The sequence below is a fragment of the Pan paniscus genome, chromosome X (genome assembly GCF_029289425.2).
Source record: "Pan paniscus chromosome X, NHGRI_mPanPan1-v2.0_pri, whole genome shotgun sequence".
Lineage (NCBI taxonomy): Eukaryota > Metazoa > Chordata > Mammalia > Primates > Hominidae > Pan > Pan paniscus.
Genome location: NC_073272.2, coordinates 74,275,335 through 74,297,733, shown reverse-complemented (window position 1 = coordinate 74,297,733; position 22,399 = coordinate 74,275,335). Strand labels below are relative to the sequence as shown.

The window sequence follows — 22,399 nt, the reverse complement described above, 5'->3', positions numbered from 1 at the left end:
TTCTTTTTTTCTTTTTTCCTCAGACCTTTTTCCGCCTTCAGGAAGAAGTTATTTTAGGTAGGGTGGTCAGGGAAGGCTTCTCTAGGAAGTTAATAATTGTGAGGCTTGGATGATGAAAGCAAAGATATGAAAGTAAAATATTCCAGCAAAGGTAAAGTAGTTGAAGTAGGAAGAAGTTAGCTTTGTTGGAAAAACCGTAACAAAGCCAGCATAGCTGGCATGCTATTGGAAAACAGAAAAATTGGGAAAAGGAAAAGAATCTAAAAACTTGGGTAAGGTTTTCCTTTAACTGTGACAATGGGAGTGGCATGCTGTGTGGCGAGTTCCCTCAATTCTTTCAGGCATTACTACCTAAGAAAGGCCTTCTTTAACTGCCCTTTTACAAATCCCAACGTTATCAGATTTTCCCACCCTTTTACAATCACCGCCCTTTTTCGAATACTTTAGATTTAATGCCTCAAAGTTATCAGTCTTTTAAACATCACGAATCCGTTTGTCCCTACAAGGAACTCTTCTGTCCCCCTTCCTTGATTTTTCTCCTTGGCATTTATCACTAACATGATATGTATTTATGTTTGATTTTTTCTAAATTATTGTCCCTGGCCCCTATAAAGACTCAAGAGAACTGGGATTTTGATCTGTTTTCTTTTTTTTTTTTTTTTTTTTTTTGAGACACAGCCTTGCTCTGTCACCCAGGCTAGAGTGCAGTGGCGAGATCCCGGCTCACTGCAATCTTCGCCTCCTGGGTTCAGCTATTCTCCTGCCTCAGCCTCCCGATTAGCAGAGATTACAGGCGCCCGCCACCACGCCCGGCTAATTTTCGTATTTTTAGTAGAGACTGGGTTTCGCCATGTTGGCCAGGCTGGTCTCGAACTCCTGACCTCAGGTGATCCGCCCGCTTCGGCTTCCCAAAGTGCTGGGATTACAGGCGTGAGCCACCGAACGCGGCCTGTTTTCTTTCTTAATTTTGGTCTATTTTAATTTCCTAAGCAGCTACAATGGCGCTTGACATGCAGTTGGCACTGTGTAAATACATGTTGAATAAAACGCAGGCTACTTTTTGAACTGGTCTGGACGGATTGTGTGAACTGATGTGATGTCAGGTTAGACTAATAACACATTTCTCTCTCTCTGAAAATGTCTTCAAGCAGTCAGACCGTGACGTCCTTCAGTTTTCAAAATGGGAAAGCGAAGGTTCCCACAATTCTCGGAACGCAAATTTCTCGCCACAATTCAAAATGGCGGAGGAGGGTGGGGCCTGTCACATGGTGGGCGTCATAACAGCTTTCCTTTTCCAAACCGCCGCCCGCCTTGCCGCGTCGTCTGCCGTCCCCCTCCTCCTCCCGCGGAGCCTTTTCGAGGAATCGACTGGGATTGGCTAATAGGCTGGGAGTGGGGCTGCGGTGCCGGGACGCGGCATCATCACTTCCTGTTGTGGGCAGTCGTTTCCTGTCGCTGCTTGGTAACAATGGGGAAGATAATGGCTGCCTGAGCAACGTCTCCGAGCAGGCGCTGGGCTAGAGGCGGGTCTCAACCAGCTACTCATTGGAGGCGGGCTTGAGAGCGGCGGCCAGGGAGGTGCAGAGCAGCCTCGGCGGCGGCGGCCGAACCAACCGAGTCGGATCCTGACCCTAAAACCTAGTAAGTGAAGACTTGGGAATCCTGTGAGAAATGATGTAGAGCGAGAGGAAGACAGCGGAGCCGCGGCTGCCGCGTTCTCTCAAAATGGCCCGAGTGACGCGTCGTGGCAGAGGCTCAGCGCCGCCTCCGGACCCCAGGCCCGTTGCTGCGGGGGGCTCCGTGGCGTAGTCGCCGCTGCCATTTTAGTTGAGTGGTATAGTCGACAGGCTCTTTGAAGGGGAAGGAGGTGGGTAGTACTTCCTCTCGGTGGCCGCGCGAGCTGCAGCCCAGGCCCTCCGGAGCCTTAGGAAATCGGGGGAGGCAGTTTTTGAGTTTTGGCCTCAGGCGTCAGAATCTTAGAACGTCTCAGGCTTTTTCTTCTCTGTTCTCTGGAGGCTTCCCTGACCTCCCCGCGTTTTCCATGGCGGGCTTGGGTTTGGGAAAAGGGAAGTAAAAAATCAGGCTGCCCCAAGTGAGATGCTGGGAACTCTTGGGCCTTTAGATTTCCAAAACCTCATTTTGAGCCCTTCTGCAGGGTATTACCAATTAGGCGCCCCCTGGGGCCGCGATGACATCTTCCCTGAGGATCTGAGGCAAATGTGGTTTACTCCCTTGCTCGAATAACCCTGGCATATCCTTTGCCGGGTATCACTGGAAGGATCCCCCCGCAAAAGAGAGGGAAAAGCCGTTAGGTGTTTGTTGTGTTCTCCTGGGTAAGGGATGGAATTGGGCCAAATTTTCAAGTTAATTTGTGTTTAATCCACCAACAACTCAATCCCTCCCCCATTAAAAAAAAAAAAAAAGCCTAGGGGGGTCTCTGCTTCTGCAGACGGTACCTGCCACGCACGCCATAGCTTAGTAACTAGTATTAACCGGTTGGGCTTCTGCTTCCTGAATACTCGGTCCCTTTTTCCCTTATGCTGATTAATTTCAAGATGGAGGAGACAGCCACGTTCCTTCCCTAGACAGTTTCACCATACTTATTCCACAGGTTAGTCTGGGAATCTGAGGCCTAGCAGTCTTGTTATTGAGGTCATTTTTTTTTCATTTTGGGGCAAGAGGAAGCAGTTGTATCAGATTGTCATCTTCCATTTGCAAGACCCCACAATGATTTTTTGCCAGAAGTAAGGAGCCCGCATTTCCTGAATCAGAATTAACCGCAGTGCTCTGGACTGATTGAAAGGGGGAAGAAATAATAAACCTACTGCTACTAATCGTTTCTTTCATTCTTCGTGATTATAGACAGAGTAACTACTTATCACCCCATTAAGTACCTTGTATCTTCCCTGGAGGACTGGCACAATTATAACCCCTCCCCCCCCATGACTTTTCTAAACTGTAAAAATATAGCTTAGGTAGCTAGAAAGACCAATCCACTTTTTAAAACTTGATTTTAGGACACACTCCACTTACTGAAAAATGTTACAAAGATTTTTTTAGTCCATGATGTTCTGATGAATTTTAATACTTTAGTTCCTACCTTAGGCTAGTGTAATGTGCCAGATAAGTCCTTGAAAGTGACTATCAGAATCTGAAAATAATTACTGGTCTGATAAGGAAAGGCTTATTTTAAGCAAGCTTATAATAAAACGTAAATTGTCTCTCAGTCTTAGAAGACATCTTTTATCTAACTCGTGGTCCCCTCTGACCTTCTTGCTCTCCCCAAATGCCCTAATACTAATATTGAATTAGGTTGGGTTATGGTGTGTCTGTATTTTTTTTTTAGGTTGTGTCTAATTCAAAGAAAATGTGTATCTTTTTAAAGAGGAAGAATAATGGATTCTTTTTTTTTCTAGAGCAGAGTGAAGAAAACTAAAATCCAGTTTATTGTATTTCAATACTATGTCATAACAGTCAGGTAATTTATTTTTTGTTGCGTCTCCTGATGATTTATGTGTAGAATGCATGTTTACAAATATTTATTGTTCTATTTTGCAGGCCCTGTAATTGGATGGGCTCATTGATAGATGTTAGATGGTGTTGGGTATTCTTCATGATAAGAATGGGTACTTTTCACTGGGAATTAAAAGGGTAATGTTTCTGGATACCTGGAACTCACCAGTGCTTTATCTGTGAATTTGACTCTTTAAAATAATGTCTGAAGTTTACCAATACCTGTATAGAACAACAACAACAACAAAATTTGTTGTCTTATATCATTGTTGGAATGGCATGAGTATAAGTAAAATAACATTTAAATGTTCATTGGATAACTAAATGAAATATCAGAATAGCTTACGAGAGTATAATTTTATGTTACTTTGTGTGTGGTGGTTGATTTTTTTCCTTTAAGATTCAAAAATTCATAATTGATACATGATACTTTTAATTGATATTGACTCCTTTCATTATTATTATCATCATCATTAGGGTAACCACATAATTTATTGCCTAACCAAGACACTTTTAAGAACAAAAGGAACATTAATGATTCCTGGACAACAGGTGCAAACCTTGATTGTCCCTGACAAACTGGGATGGATACTTAGCCTAAATTCATAACCAACTTCTGCTGAAGGCCTGTGGTGCTAGGCCATGTGCTTTATATGCATTATTTTATAATTCTCACAACAGAGCCTCATGAGAATGTCAACTTTTATAGAGGAAACCAAAAACCCAAAGAGGTTAAGTATAATTTGTCCTCACTTAAATAGCTTTAAGTGGTGGAGCCCTCATTTTATCCCAGGCCTGTCTGACGTTATACTTCTGGGTTTGATTGCTGTCTAATTAGATAGGAAATGCAATGAAAATGAAAGGTTGTAGTAAAAAGTCTGTAGGTTATGTTGCATCAGAAACTTTTGTTAATACTTAAAGGTTATCCAGCAATCCCCCCTTTTCGTCTGTTACGTTCCTGTTTCAGCTATTATGCATGTTTACACATATTTATTGTTCTATTTCACAGGCCCTGTAATTGGATGGGCTCATTGATAGATGTTAAATGGATAGCTCCTTGTATATCATTTGATAAACTTAATTTAAAATCAGAAATGATTTTAAGAAATAGCTTAATAATTAAATGATCTGGAAATACTAGGCTGGTTGGATATCTTTGAGGTTAGTGAACATGTAGTGAGCCTTAATATAGTAGTAGGTCAAATGAGGCATCTGCATTTATGGAATTATATTATATGTACATTAATTTTTCCATGGCCATGGTGGATTAGAAATAGAGCAAATCACCAGCCAGCCTCCTGTTCTCTTCATTTACCATAGAGTGGATGACAAATTAGAGAATAAAAAGTCTTCTGTCAAACCCAAACCAATGAGGTCCTAGAATTTTGTGCCACTGCCTAGAACTGGACAAGTTTTTCTTTAACACAAAGATTTCTAAAACCTATGGCCCATTGATTTCAGAAAGTATCTAGTTTACATAATAAATTGAAGTTCTGATGTCCAATATAAGAAAGTAATAACACTTTTGTATCTATTTTTCTTTCATTTTTTTTTCTCAGCCTCAAACATGAAAGTTTCCCAGATAATCCAGCAATTCATTTCTCTTTTTATCAATTGAGGTATTTTTATTTATTTTTTTTTTATTTTTTTTATTTTTTTGAGACGGAGTCTCACTCTGTCGCCCAGGCTGGAATGCAGTGGTGCACTCTCGGCTCACTGCAACCTCCACCTCCTGGTTTCAAGCAATTCTCTTACCTCAGCCTCCCAAGTAGCTGGGAGTACAGGCGCTCTCCACCACGCCTGGCTAATTTTTTTATTTTTAGTAAAGATGGGGTTTCACCATATTGGCCAGGCTGGTCTCGAACTCCTGACCTTGTGATCTGCCCACCTTGGCCTCCCAAAGTGCTGGGATTACAGACGTGAGCCACCGCGCCTGGCCAATTGAGGTATTTTTTAAATATACCTCAATTGGGGGAATATATTTATGAACTTGTGGTTTTTCTCCTGACATATATAGTTGGTATTTTTGCTCTAGATTTTCTTATATTTTAATGTTCTAACACAAGGGTTTTTTTTTTTTTTTGGTTTTTTTGTTTGTTTGTTTGTTTGTTTTTTGGTTAGGAGGGCAGGACGAGTTTTGCTCTGTCGCCCAGGCTGGAGTGCAGTGGCACGATCTTGGCTCACTGCAACCTCCGCCTCCTGGGTTCAAGCGGTTCTCCTGCCTCAGCCTCCTGAGTAGCTGGGATTACAGGCACGTGCCACCACGCCTGGCTAATTTTTGTATTTTTACTAGAGATGGAGTTTCACCATGTTGGCCAAGCTGGTCTTGAACCCCTGACCTCAGGTGATCCGCCCGCCTTGGCCTCCCAAAGTACAGGGATTACAGGCCTGAGCCACCGCGCCCGGCCACCAACCCAAGAGTTTAATTTCATTAGTCACAGTAGCACCTACATATTTGTGAGACAAATAATCTGTAGGCAGAGAGCACTTGGTGCATTACATAGATTCGTGGATTTCTTGCAATAATTTTGCAACTACAGGTTGGTTTGCTTTTATAACATTTGAGAGTCTAATGGCGTTTCCATGATGATGAACATGTTACTTCCTGGGAGAAAGGAAGTATTTGTGTTTGATGTTTAAAATTTTTTTCTGGAATGACAAAAAGTCCCTTCTGATCTCCCCTTGACTATAGGAGGAAAAGTGTTAACTACAACTTTTGTTTTTATTGACCAATGTTCCCTTTAGTGCTGATTATAACTAAGGAGACCATATGAATTATCTAAACTGGGACACTTTTGAGAGTGAAAGGGAGAGCCATATTACTGATTACTTCAGTACAAGTGTAAACCATTACTCTTCTGGACAAACCAAAGATATATTGTCACCCTCTTCATGTTATTTTTATGTAGGTATACTAGTTCAGGAAGGACAATTGTCAGCATGGTTGGTCTTAAATACAAAATTACTTCCTCAAGTAACTGATTGGTATAGATAATACTTTCTTTTTTAGTTAAGTGATTTTAATTTTTTTTTTTTTTTTTTTTTTGAGACGGAGTCTCGCTCTGTCGCCCAGGCTGGAGTGCAGTGGCGCGATCTCGGCTCACTGCAAGCTCTGCCTCCCGGGTTCACGCCATTCTCCTGCTTCAGCCTCTCGAGTAGCTGGGACTACAGGCGCCCACCACTACGCCTGGCTAATTTTTTTCTATTTTTAGTAGAGACGGGGTTTCACTGTGTTAGCCAGGATGGCCTTGATCTCTTGACCTTGTGATCTGCCCGTCTCGGCCTCCCAAAGTGCTGGGATTACAGGCGTGAGCCAACGCACCCGGCTAAGTGATTTTAATTTTAAAAATTGGCTTCAATCTTTAAAAACCTGATTTTTGATGGAAAAATCTTAGGTCCTTAAAATAGTGCCTTAGTTACTGATGAACACCAACATTGTCAGTTATCAGTGATTTTTACCTTAGTAACTTAAACACATGCACTCCTTGGGTTTTTGAGTCATTTTCTTTTTGACTTCTTAGGAATAATGAGAGAAGCAAGTCAAAATGAGTTTATGGATAAGACCAAATTATAATTTAGTGGCATAGCTTGATAATAAAAGAACATAAAACGGGTAATTGAAGATTAAATTCACTGTCTAGATTAAAGTATTTGACTGAGATGAAATGTCATAATGGTTTCCTTTTTTAACTAACTTGATCCTGTAGATCAACCGCATTTGGCATGGTCTTCAGTCCTTTGATTTACTGAGGTTCTTAACACTCTCTCAGTTTTAACTGTTTTAGAGCGTTTTAGTAAAAGTTTGAGCTGCAAGTCGGTGCGTACATGAGGAACATTCCTGAGTCCTTTTAGTTTTTCTCTGCTGTCCTTTTCAACTGGTAAAGATAGAAGAATGTAAGTGGAGGCTAAGCTAACTGCCATTCAGATATTTTATAATCTCTTATTGCTATGGTAGCATGAGCAGTGGGGGATACCTTGGTAGCATTTTCTGATAGGCCACTCTTGGAAATTATCAACAAATTTTTTAGTTGGTGAGAGGTATCATGCAATAAGGAAAGTCAGTTAGGAATGCTTTATATTTCTTTTCAAAAAGATAACTGCGTGAGTGGAGATAGAAGTACACTGAGTGAAATGGTAGTGAGAAAAGCAGAGCTTATAAGCTTATGTCCTAGTTATTTGTGCTGTTTCCTAAACTTAATATTTCTTAATATCGTAATGTGGTATAGGTTATATCTTATTTACAGTTACAGATTCATAGAACTGGAAAGTACCTTGCAGATGGTTTAATCCAATACTCTAATATTGATGGAGACTCTCTGGCACAAGAGGTTAAATGAATTGGCCAAATCCACATAACCAAGTTACAACCAAGACTGGATTTCAGTATCTCTTTTTTCCTTTCACAGAGCTGAGTTTCACCCTGCTACCCATGTGTAGAATAAAAAAAGATACCTGGTTGTTAGCAAATATTTTTCTGTTACAAATACCATAACATTTTAATTAAACATTCTATATATGAAGAATCCCCAACACTTTTGGTGCCTACATACGTGATGATATGATGGTACGTTTTGTTTTCTGGCCTTAAATTCAGCAGTTCTTTGTGATTTAACTTTTAAAAAACTGAATAAAGTATTTTTCGTTTTGGTGATGGTATTTAACATTTTCTTCATTGACACAGATCACATGTCACTAGTTCTTAAAGGACTCCTTTATGAAGTTCTTTTTTGTTTTTTTTGTGTGTGTGTGTTTTTGGTGTGTGGTTTTTTGTTTGTTTGTTTTGAGACGGAGTCTCGCTCTGTCACCCAGGCTGGAGTGCAATGGCACGATCTCTGCTCACTGCAACCTCCACCTCCCAGGTTCAAGCAATTCTCCCACCTCAGCCTCCTGAGTAGCTGGGATTACAGGCACCTGCCATCATGCCTGGCAAATTTTTGTATTTTTGTAGAGACAGGGTTTCACCATGTTGGCCAGACTGCTCTTGAACTCCTGACCTCAGGTGATCCGCCCGCGTCGGCCTCCCAAAGTGTTGGGATTACAGGCATGAGCCACTGTGCTCAGCCTCCTTTATGAGATTCTTGATGAAGCTCTGTTGCAAACAAAATGGATTGCCCTTCTCTTGTCAGTGTGACACATTTTTGTGTTCATACCCATAATTTTTTAAAAATTGGCATGTCCTGCTTCAGAACTTTATTATAGAATTTGGAGCTTGAATGAACACATATGCACAAGGTGAAATATTCAACATGATTTAGTAGTTAGTTGATGTTAGGTTACCTTAATTCCTCCCTCCCACCCACCCCACTTTTTTTAAAAAACGAGGTAATTTCTACCATATGACTTTTTAAATTTTGATATGGAGTCTCTGTCACCCAGACTAGACTGCTGTGACGTGATCTGAGTTCACTGCAACCTCTGCCCCCAAACTCAAGCGATCCTCCCACCTCAGCCACATCAGCTCCCAAGTAGCTAGGACCACAGATGCGCGTTACCATGCCCAGCTAAGTTTTTGTGTCTTTGGTAGAAACGGTTTCACCATGTTGCCCAGGCTGGTTTCGAACTCCCGGGCTCAAGCGATCCGCCGACCTCGACCTCCCAAAGTGCTAGGATTACAGATGTGGGCCACCACACTCGGCCAGCACCATGCCCAGCCAAGATGACTCACTTTTTAAAATTGGTTTTTACACAGGCATTTCACTTGGTGTTTCAGAATTTAGTTTTGTAAGGTCTGTTTTATTAACAGTATTTTTGGGTGCCTTAAGTCTCCTTAATTGGGTACTATAATGTAGTGTGTCCATCAAATATAACATGCCTGTGTTTATACTTAGCACCAGGTCTCCTGACCTGTTAGTACTGAACATTATGTTTTAAATAACTTTTTGCCTTAACATTATAACAATTAAATTTTTTAAAAGTTTGGTGTGCATGGATTAGAAGAATTAAATGAGATACTACATTTAGCAGTAATCAGAAACAGTCATTTGCATAATTTATATTAATATATAATAATGACTAGAAGAAGTTGAGATTATTAACAATACTTTAAAATTCTCAAAGTGAATAAAATCTGTTTTAAATAAATCTCAGGGTTGGTGTTCTTGCTGGCCTTTCCTCCCCAGAATTAAACTTACTGGATACAGTCCCATTCATTGACCAGATGAGTAGCTCTTTGAAACGATTGGGCAAAATTTCTCATTTGGTTTCTTGTTTCCAGGAATGGATTTGGATATATTGGCACACAGTACTCTAAAAGAAATAAGGTTAATAAAATATGCTGTTTATCTAAGGAGCAACTGTATTTTTAAAAATTACTAAAAGTTGACTTATTTAAAAATAAGTCCATCTAGGTTTGTGCTGCTTACAAAAGGTGTTTTGTCATTTTGGAATTTTTCATACAGGGAGTGAACATGCTATAAAAAGCTCATAGATTGAATAGTTTAGTCATACCTATTGGGATTGAAGGAAGGAATGTGTTTTAAAGTACAGAGTCTTGGGATATGTTGGGAGGCAGTTGTCTTAGTGAAAAGTTGACTGGATTTGGAATGCAGAGACCTGGATTTAATTACTGGCCCTTTCCCACTTACTAGTCACATGGTTTTTGGTAAATCACTTTCTCTGTGCTTCTGTTTGTCACCTGTAGAGGTGGTGATTCCTAATTCATGGGATTATTGTGAAGATTAAATGAAACACAGGTGTAAGGGCTATGTAAATACAGGGTGATGAGTATTGCTTATAGCCAGAGAGAGACCTAAGTGACTTCAAAACAGTTATATTTCATTGTTTAAATTACTGTATGTTTCACTGGTAATCTTTTCATAGAAAAACAGCTGATGCTAATCATATGCTGAAGTCAGAATTTCTGACTTATCTGAGATAACTAAAGAAATGGATTTATGACCTTCTCTTTTACGATGATGTTGAAAGATCCCAGCGGTGTATAAGGATTCTCTTTTTCCTCTTGCTACTTAAGCTAGAAATGTACCACAATGTTACTCACTGCAAAGTAGAATCTGGAGACCTGTTTTGTTAATGTTATTCTTCACTAATATTTTCACACCCCAAATGGAGATAGAGCTGTATTTGATCATTTGGAGTATGGTTTTCTGGTATTTTTGGCATGCCTAAACTTTAAAATGTTTGTTTGCACTTAGTAAACAATAGTGCCAGGTTATATCTACCTGGGGCAGAACTTGTGGTTTTTAGATTTATTCCATTTCTTTCTTTTATGCCGCTTAGATAGTGAAGGTCTGCTTAAAATAAGACCAGGCTCATTGGGTGTGTGAGAGTAAAATTAGTTTACAAGGCATTTGAGAGCATTGCCTTGATTTCCATTTTCTTTGCAAATGTAATTATGTCTAGTCCAGGGGACCTCTGCAGGTATTGTAGCCATAGCTTACTCTTTGAATTCCCTTATAAGGGAGGGAGTGCCTTGCCAGTGCTGAAATCTCTTGACCCCCAATTCCAGCCCAGGGGAAATGCTAAGTTAAGGCAGAAAGGATGGAGGCTTTGAAATAAGTGTGTTGCAGGAGTATCATGGGGAAAATATTTTCCTTGATTGTCTCTGGCATATATATGGAAGGGTAGCGGGAAAGGAGACAGCAGCATATTATTATTATTGAAGAGGTAGTGATTTGGATTTGTTCACATGTTGCTTTATGAGTGTGTCTCATTAAAATTTTGAATTAAATAAAATTTAGAATTCCCTCTTTCATGGAACGGAATCCAAGCTCATCAAGCAGGAGCTGTTTAGGATTCAAAAATCTCTGAAATCAGTGTCAGGAAAATTTTGAATGGAGGTAAAATGTTTTGTCTCTAGTTTCCATGTAGGAAATGGTAGAAATTCTAAAAGGTCAAGAATGAATCTTGAAGATTCATGAGCATAGGAAAGACTTATCTATCCCATGAGTATTGAACATTGTAGAGTATTGAACCTTATTGTTTTATTTTTGGAAAACATAAAGGGGATGCAAATAGTGGGTTTGTAGAGCATGAAAAATATATTGGGGACATTTGAAACTCTCCCTATTTGGGATTTCTCTATCTTACAAAGAAATACTTTAAAGCTGTGCTGCCCAATATGGTAGCCATTAACCACTATGTGACTGTTAGACACTTGAAATAAGACTAGTGAAACTGAAATTTTAAGTTTTTTCTTTTTATTTTAAGCTTAAAAAACTGAAGTAGTGTAAAATGTTTTTCCACTAAACACAACTGTATTGTTTTGCTGAACTACATTCCATTTTATCTGTCGAAAATTTAGCATCCAACTTGTGATAGGCTGTAAGTGTAAAACACACACCAGGTTCCAAAAACAGTATTTTTTAATGTAAAACATCTAAATTTTTTTTTATGTTGATATGTTGAAATGATTTTTTTTTTTTTTTTGAGACAGAGTCTACTCTGTCGCCCAGGCTGGAGTGCAGTGGCTTGATCTCAGCTTACTGCAACCTCCGCCTCCTGGGTTCAAGCAATTCTCCTGCCTCAACCTCCTGACTAGGAGTAGCTGGGACTATGGGCGCCTGCTACCACGTCCGTCTAATTTTTGTATTTTTAGTAGAGACGGGGTTTCACTATGTTGGCCAGTCTGGTCTCAGAACTCTTGACCTTGTGATCCACCCGCCTCGGCCTCCCAAAGTGCTGGGATTACAGGCGTGAGCCACCGTGGTCAGTCAGCTGAAATGATTTTTTTTTATTATGTTGAGTCAATAAGATACATTACTAAGATTAATTTCACATGTTTTTACTCAATGCAGCTGCTTGGCATTTTGAAAAATTACATATATGGTTCAAATTGTATCTCTTTTGGACTGTGCTGTTTCAGACAGATTACTAAGGGAAATGAACTCAGTGTTCACATTGGATTTCTTTCAGTCATTTAAATATCCACAATGTGCAAGGCATTGTGCTAGTGGCATTTGGCAGAAGTTTTAAAGGGACTGTAATTCTGGTTTGTTCCCTAAAAGAAATCTATTTGGGAAGAGAAGACACATACACTTCAAAAATATAAAACATGGAAGGCAGGAAGTGCCACTCTAGTAGCATAGACAAGTGCTATTATGCAGAGATGGATGGGAAAATTGCTAGCTGAGATAGTAATAGCTCCTTAGGAGGGAAGATCTCATTGGATCTTTAAGGGTAGGTGAAATAGGGAGAAGCTAAGAGGGGACTGAGGGGAATAGCAGTACATTGTGACCGTGGTAAAGCACAAGGTATGTTGGGGGAGGGGAGTATGGGGTAGAGGCAACCTAAGTGGATTGGTGTTGCCAAGAAAATGTAATTTTGTGTCACCGGAGTATGTAGCTTTACTATGACCCTAAGCCCAGAATAGAAGACCAAGAGACTTCACTACCCTTAATAGCATTTTAGTCCAAATGGTCTTTTGGAATCAGTCTCTTCTGGCTGTCACCTAATAAGGAATCCTCTTTTTAATATCCAGCTTCTGCTTGATTATCCAGGAGACAGGAAGTTTGCTTGCTTCAAGAGACTGGTAGCATCTCTATTTTTTTTGACAATTTTGTTAGATTGTTTTACTAAAAGGAAGAATTATTTGCTTCTGCATGTCTTTAACTATTGACCTTAATTTAACCCTATGGTTGTGCTCTCTTTCATGTTATTCCTCTCTAAATATTTGAAGATGGTAATTGTGTCCATTTTTAGTCTTTCTCCAGGCTAACTACCTCCAGGTAATTCATCCATTTATTTTATGATGCTCCCAGGCTTCTCACTCGTGTTTCACTTACTCTACATGTAGTCTGCTTTTGTTTTTGAGACGGGATCTCCCAGGCTGGAGTGCAGTGATGCAGTCTTGGCTCACAGCAGCCTCTGCCTCCCAGGTTCAAGCGATTCTCCTGCCTCAACCTCCCGAGTAGCTGGGACTACAGGCATGCGCCACCACGCCCAGATAATTTTTTTGTATTTTTTTTAGTAGAGACGGGGTTTTGCCGTGTTAGTCAGGCTAGTCTCAAACTTCTGACCTCAAATGATCCGCCCGACTCGGCATCCCAAAGTGCTGGGATTATAGGTGTGAGCCACCGTGTCCGGCCTTCTACATGTACTATGAACAGCAGGTTTCAGTGGGGCTGTTACCTGCTTTTATTTGAACACCGTGGTCTATGAAAGCAACTTGTGATTCTCGTAGGTTTCATAGCCAGGTCAAACAGGCTTTTCATTGAGCTTGTGTTAGCCAAAAACTTGAGGTATCTTTCATGTGAACTGCCAAGACAGGTTCTTCCCCAACTGTGTACTTTTACTATGGGTTATTTTAGCTTGATAGCCCTTCATAAAGTGTCCGAGGTAGGATATTTACCATTGTTTTTATTTCAGCCCATCCTAGGAATCCACTGATAATTCAGAATAATATTTATTATATACATCTTCTGTGCTAACTCACAGCTTCGAGTTGTTTATGGATTTGTTTACCATGTCTTGGGTGGATTCATCCAACTGGTTCATTTAAAAATGCTAAAGTTTACAGGGCTGTTTGCAAGTTAACATTGCTTTGTAATCTTTGAGGGTGGTGTTCAGCAACTGTGAATCTGTTTAACTGTATTGTCATCAAGCTCCTTACTACTCAGAGTATGATTCTAGGTTCAGCATCAACATCACCTGGAGGCTTAATAAAAATGCAGAATCTCAGGCCCTACCCCAATCTACTGAATCAGAATCTGTATTTTAACAAGATTTCCAGATAATTCCTATTACACTGGTCTATATTTCTTCTTAATAGGAAGAAAAACCTCAGATCCTGTGCAGAAATCAAGTCAGTAAGTCAGCAGTGTTATCCTGATGTCCCTATCAAAGAGGTTCTCAACCCTGACTTTCAAAATAGAATTACCTGTAGAATTTAAAAAATATCCATGTCTGACCAACCCCAGAGAAAGCTCCCCAAGTAATTCTAATGTGCAAGCCAAGGTTTAGAACCATCCCTATGTGAAGCAAATAAGGTTAAATAAGGTTAATCTTTTTGGGGGGGTTTGTATTTTTTTAAGTTCACCAGCAGTGAACTCCACTTCTTGTGAACATACTGTCTTCTACATGTTTGCAGTTTATCTGATAATGTATTTGCAGAATTTTCCCCTAGATGTATTGTCAGATTTTACTGCTCTGTAGTTTGTAGATCTCACTTTTTTTGAAGATTGGATCATTTAGCATCTCTCCTGTTCTCTATGACATCTCAAAAAGATTGTCATTAGAAATTATGCATTCTTGGCTTTTGATTTTCTTTGAAAAGTTGTTTTTTCCACTCTTTCCAGTTAGAAGATGATTCTCATTGTTGAATAAAATAGAAACAAAATGGAAGTTGAGTGACTCTTCTGTCTTCTGTTAATATACCTGATACACCCCCCTCCATACTCAGTACAAGACCCCTTTCTTGCTTCACATTCAGTGTTTTAAATCTTTCCCATATTTTTGTAAGTTTCTGTTCCTTCTGGGCTTTTACCTCCCTGATAACTTTTTTTTTTCCTTTGAGACGGAGTTTCATTCTTGTCACCCAGGCTGGAGTGCAGTGGCACGATCTCGGCTCACTGCAACCCCCATCTCCCAGGTTCAAGTGATTCTCCTGCCTCAGCCTCCCTCCCAAGTAGCTGGGATTACACGCATGGGCCACCACGCCAAGCTCTTTTTTTTTTTTTTTTTTTTAAAGTAGAGATGGGGTTTCACCATGTTGACCAGGCTGGTCTCAAACTCCTGACCTTAGGTGATGCACCTGTCTCCGCCTCCCAGAGTGCTGGGATTACAGGTGTGAGCCACTGCACCCAGCCCCCGATACTATTGTTAAAGAGTTTGTACCACTGCTGTAAATGTCTTTGGCATGTGAGTTTTCTCTTTTCTTTGGTTCATGTCCTTCAAATGTCAGAACTTAACCAGATATCTTTGCCTTCTTTGGAAGATTTATATTTTTCAAGCCTTTTAACCCTGCAGTTGTTTTCAGAACAATTTACCTATCCTACACAAGTGAATTTTGTCTTAACTTTCATGCATTAGCGTTCAAACTACTAACTGCTTTATTAAGAACATTAGTTATTAGCAAACATTGTTCTTAGCAAATTTGAGAAATTATGGCTGACTTTTTTTTTCCTTTGTGCTTTTCTATATTTTAAAAAATCGGCTGCCTTTACCACTTCTAATACCAAGTTGTATTACTTGAGATTCATGTGGGAAAACTTGGCTTCCTTTTCAGGGTTTTGTTTTGTTTTGTTTTGTATTTTTTTAGTGCCTGTTTTTTGTGCGTGTTTTATTTAAGCTGGTGATTTCTAGTGTCAGAGTTTCAAGTATTATAAAGTAACCATTTGTCAGAAGTTTATGTAGTATAATCTTATTACAATTAAGCAATCTCAGTTATGAGATTAAGAAACTCCAAAAATATTATGATCTCCCCCCCACCACCACATTTCTTGACATACTCATCTTAATTAAACAAGATAGGATAGTTCTAAAAATAATGATCTAAGGAAAACAGTGGAGATCTAGGTATGCCTCTGTCTAGACTAAAATTTATTTAGGCTTAGCAAGCAGGCAAGGTTTGACAAGACAGGCTTCTTTGTGTTTTTATATCTGGAGTAAGACTTGACTTATTTTTCTCTCTAGGATTGAATTGTGAACATTCCGGCACTTCAGGTGTTGTGTGTGGGTGTATGTGGGATTAAGTCATAGTACCAATTTAGACTACCCTTTTTCCATAAATTTTTTCATATTGTCCTAGTCTGTTCAGGCTGCTGTAATAGAATATCATAAACTGGGTGGCTTATAAACAACAAAAATATATCTTTCACAGTTCTGGAGACTAGAAAATCCAAGATCAGGGTGCCAGCAGGTTTGATATATGTTGAGGGCCCAATTCCTCATAGACAGCTGTCTTCTCACTTTAACCTCACATGGCAAAAGGACAAAGGAACTCTCTGGGGACTATTTTATAAAAGCGTTAATCTCATTCATGAGGGCTCCACCCTTATGACCAAAGGCCCTACCTCCTAATATATTCACCTTGGGATTTAGGATTTCAACATGTGAATTTGAGGGGGACAAACATTTGGTCAGTAGCACATATGTTCATGGAATTTAGTTGTGTTTGTGGGGAACATAAGGGGAATCTGGGGTTGTAAGGGAAAGAATTAGAGGATGAACATTTTTGTTTGTAGTCTCCCTGTATTTTAGATTGTTGACTACCATTGTTTTTTATTAGTGTGCAGTTCATTGATGAGTATGTGTGGAATGTCTGCCAATATTCTGGTTTCCTTAAACTCGTACAAATAGTGAATGACAAGAATTTTTGGCTAAGTTTATGTATTACCTAGAACAGGAGTTGGCATACTTTTTCTTTAAAAGGCCAGATAGTATAAAATTTTAGGCTTTGCAGATCAAAAAGCAAAATTGAGCATATTGTCACACAAAAGAGAGAAACCAAATTCTCACAGTTTTTCCTGATAAAACTCAAAATGTAATAACAATAATTGAGTACAGTGTTCCGTGAGATAGGTTTACTAATGAGAAGAATGATACTCTTTTGAGGGTAACATTTTGCTTAATTGGGATTCATAGCTAGTATTCCTTATTAGTCATTTGCAAATGTCCATTTATTGCTGACTTAAATATTTAATCTTTGAAAATATCTTTTCATACATATAGGTATTGCTATCTTAAGCAATCCACAAGTGTATGATTTTAGTGAAGCATATTCATCTTTTAGAAGAAGGTATCTATAGAATTTTGTTAGATTTTTATCTTTTTTTTTTTTGGAAACAGAGTCTCACTCTGTCGCACAGGCAGGAGTGCAGTGGCGCGATCTCTGCTCACTGCAAGCTCCGCCTCCCAGGTTCATGCCATGGGACTACAGGCGCCCGCCACCACACCCAGCTAATTTTTTTGTGTTTTGAGTACAGGTGGGGTTTCACTGTGTTAGCCAGGATGGTCTCGATCTCCTGACCTCGTGATCCGCCCACCTCGGCCTCCCAAAGTGCTGGGATTACAGGCGTGAGCCACCGTGCCTGGCAATTTTTTATCTTTTAATTTAATTTTTTATGAAGATGGGGTCTCACTATGTTGCCCAAGCTCGTCTTGAACTTCTGGGCTCAAGTGATCCTCCCACCTCGGCCTCCCAAAGTGCTGAGATTACAGGTGTGAGCCACCACACCCAGCCAGATGACTTTAATATTTACCTTTTGGCATGTTACCACTGCAGAGATGTCACTTCTAGTTGAGGGTTAGATGGAAGCTCCTCAGTTGCACAGTTAAATGGATTTTGAAATAAGGAAATTTATTTTGTGCTTACATTGGGGTCTGCAAAACAGTTCTGGAACTGTAGTTTGAGCTCAGAAAATGTATGTGCTACAAATTTGTGTGGGAATGGAGCTCTCATTACTTTGTCAGGACATGAAGTATATAAAACAGCTTGACATTACATGTGATACCAATGTTGTTGTTGAAATGGCTTTACCACAGTATAAGTTTCATATATAAGTATTTTTTGCTTTGTTGTTTTAGGATGGATTCATTAAGAAACATTATCAAGTCTGCAGGAAACACTAATTTTCCAAGCTATTTATTGTTTGATAATAGTAATTGAGAGCAGTTCTCACAGAAAAAAAATCCATCTTTGCCTTGAGCACAACAAATCACAATAAAACTTTACCAATATTAGCCCATCAAATGTTGTGTTGTAGAGCAAGACAAAATTTCTGACAAAAATTCATGGAACTTGAGCTTAAACCAGAGTTCATAAGAGAGAAGTTTATCATTAGTGCTACTGGTTCAGTAATATGATAGATTGAAATTTTCTTCAGATCACTTGATGATGAGTAATAAAATATATAACCATAAACGTTAAATACCTTACATTTTCATAAACTTTGTAAATTTGTCCAACTAGGTCTTTTTCCATTCCATATATATTTTTACCATTCCAGTAGTAACATATCTTATTATGAGATTCTGCTTCGGGTTTTGCTGAATTAGAGTTTTCTCAACTTTGAAAATATTCTCACCTATGATTATTTCACGTAGACTACACATAGGGGCTACTTCTGCAGTTCAAACTCCTTGAATAATCAACACTTGGCTCTTTGAATAAACAGTAACTTAAGTAGTATCAGTTACATTTGTCAACAAATCAAGAGCCAAAGAGAAAACCACTCCATCATTTACCTTATTTTTCAGTTGATTAGTGACATTGCTTTTCAATATTCCCAACTTTTTGGACCACTATACTTACCAAAAGTCCAATATTATGTTTATTTTCTCTGGACACATTTCTTCAGCTTCTGCACTCAAACATAATTTCACTAACTCACCATCAATAAACAGCTTTCCTTGTTTAGCCAATAAATGAGCCACTGGGAAATTTACTTTGATTGAAGCCTCATTTTTATTTTTGTGAAGAAATATTTTGTGATGAGATTTCACTTTAAATTTTCTAACTTTTTGAACTGTAGTTTTCCTGTGAATTGGGAATATTGTCACTAGTGTTTAATAGTGTCAGTATATATTGTATTTAGTATATAGTATTTTTTGCATAATCATGCATTCTTTGCCATCTAATCTGATTTTTGAAAAACCCATCCTCTGCTGCACCTTTAAGCGTGACATTCAGAGTCCACTTTTCTCTTTGTTTGAGATGATGAGTGTGTACTCAGTTTTTTTTAATGTCCAGTGTGAAGGCACTTGAAATGCTGTCATCATAGCTACATCACTGCAACTTAAGAGTGCACAGAGCAGCAGTCCAAAGCAATGGGAGTGCCACATACAGTCTGTCACAACTGCTCAACTCTGCCATTATAGCACAGAAGCAGCCATAGATAACATGTAAATGAATGTGTATGGCTGCGTTCCAATAAAACTTTATGAACACTAAAATGTGAATTTCATTGCATTTTCATATGTCACAAGATAGTCTCTAAAAACCATTCTTAGATTGCAAGGAGAATAAAAATATGCAGCACGAGGCTGGGTGCGGTGGCTCATGCCTGTAATCCCAGCACTTTGGGAGGCTGAGGAGGGCAGGTCACTTGAGCTCAGGAGGTTGAGACCAGATTGGGCCAACATGGTGAAACCCTGTCTCTACTAAAAATACAAAAATTAGCTGGGCATGGTGGCAGGTGCCTGTCGTCCCAGCTACTTCGGGAGGCTGAGGCAGAGAATCACTTGAACCCAGGAGGTGGAGGTTGCAGTGAGCTGAGATCGCACCACTACACTCTAGCCTGGTTGAGAGAGCGAGACTCCATCTCAAAAAACAAAAAATACCACAGTATGGCTGGATTTGGCCCAAGGGCTTTAGTTCGCCAACCCTGTCTGGTTCAAGGGCTGTAGTTTGCCAACCCTTGACCTACTCTTAATATAACAGTGCTTTTCAGGAGTTTTTGTTAGGAAATTTCATTTGAGGTCTGAAAATCCATCTCTAGACCTACGTTCTGGATTTTCACATAATTAAAACTTGTATAGAATACATAGTGACCTTTATTTTCAAGATTAGTCTCTTTTTTCAGGTATTTTCCACTTGTTCATCAATATGGAAAACTCAGATTCCAATGACAAAGGAAGTGGTGATCAGTCTGCAGCACAGCGCAGAAGTCAGATGGACCGATTGGATCGGGAAGAAGCTTTCTATCAATTTGTAAATAACCTGAGTGAAGAAGATTATAGGCTTATGAGAGATAACAATTTGCTAGGCACCCCAGGTATGCTTACATATATTTAAGGATTTATAAGTGTAAATTGCTGGTTTAAAAAAAATGCTTGAACCTGTTTTAAAAATCCATTTCTTTAGCCCTTATGAAATATTATTTAACATAGGGGATATGGAATGACATTTATTGCTGTATTTATTACCTGATTATATTTACTGATGTTTGGAATTACACTATATCAGAGAGATTTTTAACTTATGAATTATGAATTTTTAGCGAACTGAATTGAAAAGAATGGAGCTAAATCTTTTTTTTCTTAGTTAGCTTTATCTAACTTACTAGATAAGAATCCGAGTGTGGAATAGCTAATGGGAACTTAGTTTTTAGGAAAGACTTATTCTGTTATCTCTGATTTTCTGAATATGTCCCAGTTGTAATCCTCCAGAGCTAGCCTTGGGTAACATAGCAATTAGAAGTTTGTGCTTAATTATCTTTTACCCCACTAAGTCCCATTTGATCCTAGTTAAAAGTATCTGTCTTCCTCTTCATTTCTGTTTAATTCTACTTACCTTTGAGTAATTGCTTAGATTTTAAAAGGTAAGGTTTTAGCATGACTTTTAAGAGAGGGAGTGTGTTTTTAGCCAACAATACCAGGCTTGAATCAGAATGCTTTAGGTGGAGTTCTGGCACTGCTGTTTGGTGTGGCTCCTGGCAAGCCAGTCTGTCACTCAGTCTGTTTCTTAATTTTAAAATGCAGATAACAATATCTTCCTCTCAAAGCTGCAATTCTTAAAAATTACTTACTTATTTATTTTTGAGACAGGGTCTCATGTTGCCCAGGCTGGACTCAAGGGATTCTTCTGCCTGAGTCTCCCAACGAGCTGGCACTACAGATGTGGTACCACTGTGCGCCCAGCTTAGAATTGCCTTTGCCTTTTTTTTTTTTTTTTTTTTTTTTTTTAAGCAGAGTCTTGCACTTTCGCCCAGGCTGGAGTGCAGTGGTACAGTCTCTGCTCACTGCAACCTCTGCCTCCTGGGCTCAAGCGATTCTCCTGCCTCAGTCTCCTAAGCAGCTGGGATTACAGGCACCTGCCACCATGCCTGGCTAATTTTTGTATTTTTAGTAGAGATGGGGGTTTCATCATGTTGGCCAGGCTGGTCTCGAACTCCTGACCTCCGGTGATCCACCCGCCTCGTCCTCCCAAAGTGCTGGGAGTACAGGCGTGAGCCAAAGTTAGATGTTATATGCAAAAGAACTTTGTAAATTGCTTTTAATATGTTTCCAAAGAAGTGAATTTTTCCCAGGACCTACCTACTCCTTGGTTTTTCTTTTTGGTTTGAAAAAGTTTTCTCTTTTAAAGATATGATTTTTTTTCTAATCATCTTGTGTCAGATTACTGTGAGTCACTGATAAAGTATTTGATTGTCATACCCCTAATGTCATCTTTGCCCTGTGGTGTTAAATTTCAGGTGAAAGTACTGAGGAAGAGTTGCTGAGAAGACTACAGCAAATTAAAGAAGGCCCACCACCGCAAAACTCGGATGAAAATAGAGGTATGTTTTGGTTTTGGTGGGGAGGTGGATAGACGATGGGATGATAGGAACTTTGTAATAGTAAATGTCAGCCAAAGATTATCCAGATTTGGCACAAATTAATTTGGTGCTAAGTAACTGCTCATAAAAAGAAAACTGACATTTTCTTGATACTTAGTGAGAATGTCAGCGTTTTTTTTCTACCTCACCTTTGGGATGTTTATGTTAATTGGAACACGGTGAGAAATGGCCCATTTAAATGTGATTTTGTTTTGTTTGTTTGTTTTTCACCTCCATTGAAATTTATTCCTACTTAATTCCTTCTTTATAAACATGTGACTTCTTCACCAGCAAAAAGAAATGTCTAAACCCAGTGGTTCCTAATGAGATATAATTTTGCCCCATGTGGGACATTAGCAACGTCTGGAGACATTTGTGTAGAGGGAAGGAATGCTGCCAAACATCCTGACATGCCATAATGCACAACACAGCCCCCATGACACAGAATTAACTGGCTTAAAATGTCAGTAGTACCACTGTTGAGAAATCCTGCTCTAACCTCAGGTCTGGTGTTTCCCTCCCAGTGTCAAGTAGGGATTTTGATTGTGCAACCTGAGAGGCTACGATAATAATTTGGTTCTTGAACATGCCATTATATGTGCTATGCAAGGTTCAGACTACTTATTTGATCTGATCTTTAACTTCATGTCCATTGAAAACCTTGGTAACATTAA

The 22,399-nt window shown here is 39.2% G+C and overlaps 1 protein-coding gene across 2 annotated transcripts in view; it reads left to right on the top strand.

Moving 5' to 3' along the window:
* The first annotated feature begins 1,414 nt into the window (after nucleotides 1-1,414).
* Nucleotides 1,415-22,399, top strand: part of RLIM (ring finger protein, LIM domain interacting) — a 29,348-nt gene continuing 8,363 nt past the window's right edge. Inside the window, exons 1-4 of one of the 2 annotated variants that reach the window (XM_003824393.6) lie at nucleotides 1,430-1,641; nucleotides 3,417-3,478; nucleotides 19,992-20,183; nucleotides 21,603-21,686. In XM_003824393.6, the coding sequence (XP_003824441.1) occupies nucleotides 20,015-20,183; nucleotides 21,603-21,686 (253 nt within the window). In that variant the 5' untranslated portion in view covers nucleotides 1,430-1,641; nucleotides 3,417-3,478; nucleotides 19,992-20,014. Of the gene's footprint in view, nucleotides 1,642-3,416; nucleotides 3,479-19,991; nucleotides 20,184-21,602; nucleotides 21,687-22,399 lie in introns of both variants that reach the window. The other variant, XM_003824392.6, reaches the window with a different exon arrangement.